Source organism: Larimichthys crocea, chromosome X (genome assembly GCF_000972845.2).
Source record: "Larimichthys crocea isolate SSNF chromosome X, L_crocea_2.0, whole genome shotgun sequence".
NCBI classification, from domain to species: Eukaryota; Metazoa; Chordata; class Actinopteri; family Sciaenidae; genus Larimichthys; species Larimichthys crocea.
The window spans coordinates 39,482,801-39,494,127 of NC_040020.1; the positions used below are offsets into that span (position 1 = coordinate 39,482,801).

General features: G+C 43.7%; 1 protein-coding gene across 1 annotated transcript; it reads right to left on the bottom strand.

Annotated features, from left to right (window-relative positions):
* Nucleotides 1-545: 545 nt before the first annotated feature.
* On the bottom strand, nucleotides 546-10,424 carry nfil3-5 (nuclear factor, interleukin 3 regulated, member 5). Its single transcript, XM_010734615.3, has 2 exons — nucleotides 9,899-10,424; nucleotides 546-4,564 (listed from the first exon to the last, which is right to left on the bottom strand). The coding sequence occupies exon 2, from the start codon at nucleotides 4,006-4,008 to the stop codon at nucleotides 2,131-2,133; it is 1,878 nt and encodes a 625-aa protein (XP_010732917.3). The 5' UTR covers nucleotides 4,009-4,564; nucleotides 9,899-10,424; the 3' UTR covers nucleotides 546-2,130.
* Between the last annotated feature and the right edge of the window lie 903 nt (nucleotides 10,425-11,327).

Below are 11,327 nucleotides of genomic sequence, written 5' to 3' on the forward strand. Positions count from 1 at the left end.
TCTTTGCCTTATGTTTAATGTTCTTGCACCGCTGTGACTTTCTCTGCCCTGCTCACAGGTTTGGCCATTTGTATTTAATTAAGTCCCTTTCTGTTTGAGCTAACTGCACAACCTTGAGAGTTTATTTAATATTTTATCCACTGAATACACCCTTGTGAGCAGACAGTCTGCTTATTCTTAAATATGAGATGTTCTTTGTGGGTTTTTTTGCAGCCATGTTCAGACTGAGGTGAAGTTTGACAAACAGACTCCCTCCTGAACTGCTGTACCACACAGTCTGTGTGATTTTCTTTTTTCATCTCAGTGAATCTCTGCCAGTAGGCAGCATTAAGCGATGACGTGGTGAACCGGTGAAGTTTTTCTGGCTGCGTCAGCTCACACTAAGCTGTCAGGCTGGCAGACTGGGATGCTGCGGTCTGTGAGCTATGAATCAGCTGGTTGGTGTTCTGCTTAAAAGAGTCTGGTCTGGATGCGACCATGTGCCCGAGTGACTTTTCAACATGCATTTCGTAAAAAAGCGACTCAAAAAGTTCCAGAGACGTACGTAAATTCAACAACCCTTTATTTTTTTCCCCATTTTGAATCTTTCACAATCAAAAATGAGTGTTTTTGTAACCATTTGCATATCCACATGAAGTATAGCAATACATAATCACTTCTGGACAAGCCTTATTCAATTTTTTTTTTTTCCATTTTCAGAAAGCCTTTCGGCGAACAACAAAGGTTATACAGTAACACAGAGTACAAATGGTAACTGGGGGCAAAGGGCAGCATGGGTAAATACACAGCACAACCAGGAAGAGCATAGAGCAAAAATGACACAACAGGATGACAGAAAAATACACATAATAATAGCCAAAATAATAAACGAATATAATAGAAAATAACAATATTATTAATAAAATAATAATAAAATAATGACAGCAGTATACAAGAGACAACTTTACATTTATACATAGTGGCCAGAGGCAGGCACCAGGAAGTGAAACATTTAAACTTGTACAGACTGTATGATCTAGCTAAAACAATTCAGTGCGGAGGTGAGTGGGATCATTAAGACAGTGGCCAAAGTGGGGACGAGGGACAACACAATAAAGAGGCACCTTATGAAGAGAGAGCAGCTTTGCTGGTTTGGAGAGCCATTTAATTTATTAGACAGACTGTTTTTGTCTGGAAATGAAGATGTATTGATTTTTGCCGAACAGCTGGCAAACAAGGCTTGCCTTGTGCTTGTCAGGTTTTGCCAACAGAAATGTGTGACTGCATAGCCTTGACTGATATGCGTATAACTGGCCTTCACTGTTTTGACAGATTTGAGTTTTCTAAGAGCTCAGATCACCTGAACGAGGCCTGTGATCTGATCTGAAATATGAAAAAGTACTTTTTTTTTCTTTTTACAAGTTGTGGCTCATACTTTTAGTTAAAAGAAAATCTTTGAGGCATTTTCTAGACAAAAGGGGGGGACTGTACAAGGTGTCTCAACAAGAACAAACTCATCACTTTTAAAGTCTACGACTTCGGTATCCCACTGTTTTATTTTTTTTGTTGTTTTTGCCACATTTTTCTTCTTAAAATATATATTCCATATATGTAAATTTATGTCACAGTAATATACAATCTAAGTGCTTTAGAAGTGAAGGGGTCTTGTGTGTAAATGGTAAGAGGGTGGAGGATGAAGTGTTACAGATGTGTTCAGAGGGAGGAAGAATGTAACTCTTTGTCGCTAAAGGAAGGATGTGTATTCTTTGGTCAAAGGAATGTTCCCATAATGCCACAATAAATGCTGGCCAGCCACCAAGGCAGTTTACAATAATAATAATTGAATAATGTTTGAGTTCTCCACAAGGGAAATATCCCAGACTCCAGCTCTGGAGAGTTTCATTCTGTCCCCTCCCTCGTTAAGTGATCTATTGTTTTGATTGGAGGGATAGGTGGGAGGTAGGAGTAAAAAGAGTAAAGGGATAGGGAATAGGTGACACAGTGAAACTTTATGATGAAATCACATCCTACCACCACCTCACACAGATCATTGGCTTCTTCTCTGTTTTGTAAGGTAGCAATGTGAATCATAGATGTAGTTGTCTGTTGTAGACAACACAGAGGTGTCAGAAAATATGCTCCTCTTTGTCCTTAATCTCGCTTCTTATTGCGCCCACCCCTGCTGCTACCGAATCCCCTCTTCCCCCCCTCCTTTTTAGCCTCCGCCCTCTCATAAACCTGAGGCTTGACCTCTTCTGCAAACTCAGTCTCATTCTCCACCTCTTTGCTCTCCCCATTGGCCTGGGCACTGTGAGGGTTGTTGGGTAGAGCCAAGTAAGGGTGCTGAGGCAAATTGGGAGAGGGGGACATGGAGGTGTTGACTGATCCCTCCACCTGCATTCCTGCTGCCCCATTGGATAGAGCTTTGTACTTGAGACGGAGCTTGTGGGGCAAGGCAGTGGCTTTGACCTCAGTTTGGAACTCGACATGCAAACTTGCAGCTCCCACTGCCTTCTGATGGTAGCTGCTGATGTCTGAGGAGGATGAAGAGGGGGACTCGTCATCTGTGGAGCCCTCCTTGTCAGAGCTACGAGGGTCCCCATCACTGGATGACGTGTCTTTAGTGGAAGAGTTCTCCTGGTAGAAACCGTCAGTGCGGGGACCTCCCTCATAGGTGAGCACTGGGGGCTCTTCGTCCAGTGTGTTGAGGTAGCTGTTATGCTGTGGGAAAGAGGACTTGTCCTCCTCAGTGTTGTGGATCAGATCAGGGGCAAAGGGATTCCGATGGCTTTCTGCATGCTGAAGACTTCTCTCCTGACCCTGGTAGCTGTAGTGCCCATTGTTCTCACGCTGTTGTTGGGCGTTGGGATTGTACCTGTGCTGCAGCTCCTCTGCCAACTCAGCATGACCATTAGTGTATTCATACTGAGGTGAGTCCATGGTCTTTGTCCTCTCTAGCTTCTCAGCGACCTCTGTGATGGTCACTGAGCAGTCAGAAAACCTGGAGGTTGAGGTGTGCTGGCCTTGTTGCAGCGGTCTGCTCTGCTGGGACTGCTGGTCCTCTGTCCTCTGACCCTCCATGGGGTAACATCCACTGCTGGAGCGGTACAAGATGACGCTCCTCTGTGCAGAGGTGGCCTGAGGAGCGGGGCTGGAGGCCTCCATGTGGCACTGCTGCTGTTGTTGGTGGTGCTGGTAGTCAATGGTACTTTCAGCCAATGTGTTCTGCTGGTGAGGAGAAACCAGAGCAGTGTGGTTGCCATGGTAAGCCCCATTTGGCAAACCATTAGCAATCCCACTGGGAATCCCATTGCTTTCCAGTCTGGCCATCTCCATACTTGAGGGCTCTGTCTTTATGTTGTACCCCATAGGTTCTGGGCTGTCTCTGGAGGAGCCGTCAGACATGTCAGAAACAGAGCCCCGGGGAGAGTAACTGTGGAGCGCTGCGTGCCGGTCGCCACACCTCGACTGTTCAGTTTCAGATGAGTCAGAATTCAGCATCACTTGGGATGCACTGGAGTAGCCGCTGCTTGAGAGGTAGGCGTTGCTGTTTGGGGTGCCATTGGTGCTGCTCCCATTGTTGCTAGCGTTGGCAACAGCAGCAGCAGCAGCAGCCGCACTGTTGGAGATTTGCTGACTTTTCTCCATGTAGGAGGCTGTGCTGATGAGGCCAAAGCGTAACTTGAGCTGAAGAAGCTCTGTTTTGAGACGAACGTTCTCCTCGTTCAGCGCCATGACCCGGTTCTCTAGCACCATGTCATTGAGGCGACGCTTTTCCCTTGAGCGTTTGGCTGCCTCGTTGTTCTTCCTCCGTTTTTCCCAATAACAAGCATCTTTCTTCTCATCAGAAATGAACTCCCGCTTACGACGGCACGTCACATTAGGCTTGCTACCTTTAGCCTGGCGGCTGATCCGCCCTCCACTTTCAGGATCAGGGGATGGTATGCTCCCACTGTAGTTAGAAAAAGTATCTACATCCATGGAATTTTTGTTGCTGGTGGATGGGATGTGTAGACTCAGACTTTCCATTTTTTCCCAGCTGGGGGCCAGAGTGTAACTCTAGCAAAGGGCAAAGGGGGGAAGGGAAAAGATGTAAAACTATATGATCCTTCTGTTTTGTTACTAAGGCGTTTGACCTATGTCGTAGGATCCGCAAAAACTTCTTGATGAGGTATTTGTGCTCCTCGAAGAGATAGCCTCATTGATTTCTGTTACTTATCTCTCAAGATTAAAAGGTTCAAGTGTCCAAATTAGCCAAGAAGATTAAAAAGAGGTGGAACTCGACAAAAACCTCAGACATTGAAAAAGTGTTCTGAACAGGGGAAACTATAAAAAGAAACAACTTTGTGTTTTGACTGAAAAGCCTTCCAGCTGTCTTGGCAACTAGTTCAAAGCAGTCTGTGGAGTCTCGCTGGAGGTGATTTTGAGTTTATCGGCGTCTTCCTCAATCTTCAGCAGAGCTGTGATGCCTGTCAGGACACTGGCCTGCTTCTCTCAGCCTCTCACAAAGGATGTAGGTCAGTCCGTCTACTTCGGGGCTCCCTGAGGATCCTGTGCTTCAGTGCTGCTGTTTGCTGACCACTAACTGTGTTATGGAGACAAGGAGAGAGAGAGGGAGGGGAAGAGTTAGATCACCTATAAAACCACTGCAGTTCATTATCACATGTATATATATACTGTACATATATATATATATATATATATATATATATATAGATATATAATATATATTATATATATATATATATACACACACACACACAATCATTTTCACAGAGAAATAGAGGGTGGATGCAGAATCTAAGCAGCATGCACACGAGTAAAGAGGGCTGTGGCTAGGATTGTATGTGCTGCTGCTGCTGCTGCTGCTGCTGCTACTGCAGAGCTCTTGCGTAAGACAGGGCGCTGTCATAGTCACATAACAAGGACTGAAGCAAGCTGACCTGGTGCCAGCTCTGCAGAGACTGACAGATAAAAGGATGAGAGAGGCAAGGAATGGACAGGGGATTATCTGATGTGTCATAACACTCTATGATGAAATTTTGGTTTTGGTTTATGATGAAACAAATGTGTAATTATAAATTCTGCTTTTACGGTTGCTGCTTTTTTTTAATGCATCCCGAAGGACTAAAATGGGAGCTATGAATACTGGACCAAACTGATGGTAGTACATTAAAGTCCTTTAGGAGTGGCTGAACTTGACTTATGGGCTGTGTGTGTGTGTCTATGGGGGAGGTGGAGATCTCAGTCACGACAAGAATGTCTCAGTTTCTCTGGAAGCCGTCACACTCTCTGATATTACACAACACTACAAGCTGTTGAACTTCCCTATCCAGTGTTAACATCATATGTCTACAGGAAGCCTTCCCCACCCCGCATGTCTTGCGCAACAAAGTTCACAACAATGCTGAATTCAGCCCCGACGGATGTTGACGACAGTCCAGCGTTATGTAATAACTAGATCAGCTCTTGTTTCAGGCCTGATTCCTCTGGTTCTCTCTCTCTCGCTCTCTCTGCACGGCATTACACAGTTGATATGCAGTAATTAATATCACATCATTACACTGAGCCCTGGAGTCCATTACAAACATGAAAACATCTTTTCATGACACACACACAGAGGGAATATAATAATCTAGGTCAGTGTGCCTGTAGGTAACAGTGACTCCTCTGGCACAAATATGAACTTTTATCATCATTTGACTTTTTTAATACGATTTTTAAAGTTTTTAATATTGTAAACTGGAATTTGAGTTATGTTATTGAAGCATCAAGGACTGGATAAGCACAGCTTCTTAAAACCACTCACAGAAAACTGTTGGTATTAATATAGACTATAGCAGTTGGTCAGGTTGTGCCTGTGTTACTGCTGCTCTTACTGTGTTGAGATCGTGTGAGATAACAAATATAACCTGGTATCAGTCAAAACAGTTTCACTTTGAGAGCTCCAAGTTAAAGTTTACCTTGTGTGCCAAGCTGAAATCAGACAAGAAACAATGAGGAGGAATTTCAGTGTCGCTAAAGAAACGGCATGCAGCTACTAATCCCTGTATATGCTCCCATACTGGTCTTATGTCTTATGCAAGTAGACCTGAACAAAGACTGACTGAAAACTGAAACTGTGATGGCGAGACGGCAAAAAAAAAAAAAAAAAACCCACACTTATATCCCAAAGAGAGTGCACAGGTTAAACAAATCTGGCTCACGTGGACCTTCTTTCACCGTGCTGCGGTGAATTGTTCCCATATCAAAAACCACATAACTACTTAATCTAATATGTGTCTTCTCCAGACTGGTTACGGCATTGCTCTGCTTCCCTGGAGTCAATGACCCCGTTACATAATCTAACATTAAAAAACCCCACATTGTGACCTTGAAACAGCTTGCCTACTGCTCTGAATAATTCACCATTTATTTACCCGTCTGTTATGTTGTAACTCAGGGGCTAAGTCTAGATGTGCAGGCTGTTCCTCAAACTGAAATTTTCCTTCAGCGCCAAAACCAGGATGTCTTGTTTGTCTTTCTCTCAAAGAAACTGGAGTACAGCTACACCAAACGGAAAGGTATGTGAACACAACCAGCAACAGATGTAGAAAAATGTAGGGTCAGCCCCTCCTCTCCCCTAACCCTGAATAATTTTCATAAAGACTTGCAGCAGGGGAGGGGGTCCGAGGGGGGGTTCATGTAACAAAGGCGGGTGGGAAGGAAGCACGCATACGTCTGTGCTGTCCCACTGACCTAGAAACGACGCTAAGCAGTAAACACTCCTCCTGTCTTTGACGGTGCGCCATAAAATAGGTCAGTGGGACTGCAAGGGAGGGAGAGCAGGAGAGGGAAAGAGAGTATTAGAGTGCACTCTAAAAATAGAGTGACAGAAATAGGTGAGGGAGGGTGGAAGCAGGAGAAAGATGGGGTGACAGGAGAAATTCACTTTGTGGAAATGAGGGAAATATCACATAACCTTAAGCTGGAGGAATAAAGGAATCAAACTCGAGTACGTCATGGCCTCAGATTATGGAAGCCCCGGTGATTTTCACGCAACATTAACTCCTGTGCGCTTTAGATTTATGCAGCACGTAACAATACGCATCAGCGGCAGATGAAAACGATAGTGAGGGATGGGGAGATGGCATTGACGTCAGAGCACACACCCATCTCTGCAGCCAAATTCACATATAACAGACTCTCTCTCGCGCGCGCGCTCTCTCTCTGGACTGCATGGGGAGGGGCTGCTGTTGTAACGTACGTGCTCTGAATCTCTCTTGTTGCAAAGCAAAGCTTGTGTAACGCATGCATATTACATACGCAGCAGAAGCTACAGGTTACTGGCTGTGAATGCCTTGCAATCTCGTCTTTCACTATCCTATCTGTGCATGCTGTGCTCTGAATAAAAGCCAAGACCAAAGCGAGAAAATAAAGACATACTGGAGATGGAAGATTGTGCGATTGGCTCTTTGTGCGGGGGATAATTCCCTATTTTAAAAAAAACTAATGAGTCACTGCAGCAACTGTAATGACTTTGTTTTCGGGCTTTGGAAAACACCGCTCTGAAGTAGTTCCCAGGCACTTGCCGGAATGCTTCACCTCTGACCTCCTCTGAGGCAAGTGTGAGTAAAAGGCATGGTATCCTCTTCCCCTCCTCCATCTTTTAAGTGATCCAACACCACACACGTGGAGGGGCCCCAGCTAGGAGCCTCCATTTTGCCCCACGGCTTTGTGTCAAGAAACAAAACTAGGAGACGGGAATCCAGACATTCCAGGTCAGCTACTGAGACCTATGGCTGAATGCCATTTACCACTTCCCCGCCATAATATGTGAGCAAAAACACTTCTGCCTTCACTAATGATTACTCCTTCCCTACTAATGAATTTGAGGAGTGAATTGAATATTTGTTTCTAAATAAATAAGCATGTCTTTAATATGAAATATACAAATCTGTACATGCGTACACATTTTCATGATACTATGTTTAGCCTTTTGAGCTTTAGTGGGTCAGTTTGTGACATGTGACCTACATCTTTTTTTAAAGTTCAATCTGATTTTCTGCAACATGTACACATTTTTACTAAAAAGTCAAAGGTTTTAGCTACTTAGAGATTCAAGTAAAATTGCCAAAGATGAGTAAAAAAAAAAGATTAATAGACACTAAAGTAGAAGAACTGGGACAAGTAGTTACTGCATGAATCTGTGGACTCCTATTCCGGAGAGCAACAGACAAGAGTGGTCAAAGTAGTCCACAGTTTAGCCTGTATACCTCATGTGTCTACTCGCCCAGTTACAGGTCTGACCTATATTCAGAGAGCTGGCTGAGACGGAGCAATGCAGACGGCTCGGAAACCAGACCAGCTGGCAGCAGTTGGACTAAGAGCTCACCAAAAACTGTGCCTTCGCCAGACAGGGGTTTCCATGCGTTGCCTCACATCCTGGATGTTCACTTGCTATTCTGATTTCACAACAAAGTTGCGCCAAGATTTACTGAAGTTTTGTACCAGATCAAAACAAGGTTCTTATCAATGTATCAAATTCGCTTCTGCTTTTTTAAGACTCCTCTTGGAAGACTGAGCAAGTTAAAAATAGCTCACGGACACCGTGCAGCTGTCTTACATCATTGATGAAAGCGTTTCTAAAACACAATTTCCACCCATTCAGAATTGCTTCATATCTATCTGCTTTAGAAATAAGGATTTGGTGTTAATCTGGGTATGAATGATGGGAATAAAGCGCAGGGTGTGAACAGGAATCAATTACAGGCCTCTCTGTCCCAGGAGAGAGCTGCTGTTTATTGCTTCTCCCTGCTGTGTGCTGGTTATGTCATACCCTCCGACTCCCTCAAAGCAAAGCTCTGTGCTTTACTTAACACACCTTTATGAGTTAGAAAAAGAGAGTCACCCGGTGACTCACTTTGAAGAGAAATCATACATTTTGGTAGGTTTGAACTTGAACATCTACAAACGTGTAACCTAGAAACTAGAAGCTCTGCACATCTGGAGAACAAACGTGTAACCTAGAAACTAGAAGCTCTGCACATCTGGAGAAAAGCTTTACAGAGGCTTAAAAATAAATTACTTTATTCTTTTTTTTTTTGTTTTTCATTTCACTTGAATTATTTCTAGAACAATCCCACGCATTTGTATATAATATTTACACACTAAAAACATTATGCTAGACTCTTTTTTTTTTTTTTTGCATATAATCTCCCTATAACCTCCACTCTGACACGAGTTTCACTACTTTTTATTGAAAATATGATGTTACTAACATCCTTTATATTAGTCATTATCCCAAAAAGAAGCCATGCTTTAATCCGGTCTAGTGTTTGCATTAGATGAACTGCCTCAAACATGAATCTACGCAGCTAAGGTGATCTAGTGACCTACATAAAGACTACATGCACATACAGACTGTAGCATGCCACGTGCAGGAGCTCATATAATACAGTGTGTGTGTGTGTGTGTGTGTGTGTGTGTGTGTCTGCATTAACCCAGACAACACAGCCCGAGCAGCTGCCCCCCATTCCCTGGAAAACACCACCACCATGAGGGAAATAACCTCGCCTTGACATTGAACACATAACGTGGGATAGGGCCAACCACGTTTTTCCCAGTCCTGCTACATGGTTCGTGTGGATAACAAAGAGAAAGAAAGAAAAAAAATACCCGCAACAACAGAGGGGGGCACATTAGTCTTGCGGGAGATGCGTTAAAATGTGACAAAAACAGCCGCAAACGTGTGAGCTCAGTCACGGACGCGCGAGTCTGCCGAGAGTCGCCATGTGAACAATAACCGGCCATAAGCATCATGTTCTCCAGTCAACACACACACAGACACATTTATGTTAGACCACGGCGAATAAAGGACAAATAGAGAGACAAGAAGACAAGGACAAAAGGCGAAAAGCAGCACTCAGTCATAACATACCTTTCCATGTCCTGGTGGAGGAGGAGGGGGAAAAAAAGATTCCGGCTTCCCCGACACAAAAGCTGTCTCGCTCCCGTTTCCTCCTTTCCTTGTCCCTTTAGAAGAAAAACCTCCCGACACACACACACAGACAAAAAAAAAGGCGAAAAGTTTTCTCCTCCTGGTTCCTGACGGTGCTCGGCTCAGTCGTCGTGAAGTCAGTGGGTCGGGTGGAAGCTGTTCCTGTCTTTTGGCTCGGGCTGCCTTGTGTGCTGTGCGATGCTGGACACTTTGCTCCAGTTTCTCCGGCTCCCTTTCTAGAAATATGTGTTAGTAGGTCAGCGGTTGCATAACAGCTCTTAGGCTGCCTAGTCACGTTTTTGTCCTCTATCCCTCCGCGCGAGACTCTATCTATCTATCTGCGTGCGTGTGTGTGTGTGTGTGTGTGTGTGTGTGTGTGTGTACGTGTGTGTGTTATTAGCCCGTCTCTCTTTTCTCTCTCTTCTCCACCCCTCCATCTCGATCTCCATCTCTCACACCATGTAATGCCATCTCTTTCACGGGAGTGGTTAAGTTTACAACAAGGACATGAATGCGTATACAGAGACACCATGTTACCGAGGGGGGGTCCAATAATAGCATGTAACAGCTTGTCCTTCAGCTGTGTTACATATCCACATCATTAGACATTATTAAAAAACATATTTAATCCTGCTGATACTTTGTAGTTGATAAAATATAGATAAAAAAAAAATATCTGCTGGCCAGCACAACTTGAACATGAACAGTTTCTTTTTAATAAAAAAATATTTTAAATGATTTCTGTATAAAAGTTGCCATTTGTTTTATTTCGCTATGCCTCTGCTTTGATTTAAAACAACACGACAGATTAAATATATTACATAAAGGTCATCAGCAGCTTGATTTTTACACTTATCTCTAATGATAAAACACTTGTGTAATTGTTATGTTATTAATCTAAATGATTTATAAGCCCATGAGCCGTCATGTGGGAAACATGAAGGGTTATGTGTAATCCCACTGACATCATTGTCTGCTGAAGGACAGGATGTAGGTCCTGGGAGGACTTTTAACTGCACAGACACACAGGGTGTATGTGGCTACGGTTTGTCCTCACCAACCCACTTATTACACTCTTACACTACACTATAAGACACTGGTATTTTCATATTTTGTTTATTCTAGCTGACATCTCTCTCTCTCTCTCTCTCTCTCTCTCTCTCACACACACACACACACACACACACACACACACACACACACACACACACAAACTCTTTCCCACTAGTGTCAAAATCATAACATGATGGATCTAGCCGTGTTTGCTGTGGCAGACAACAGAGTTTAACCCTTTGTTAACACCTACTATATATGTTTTTATTGATCTGCTTTATTTACTGCTTAATTCACCCATTAATTCATTCATTCA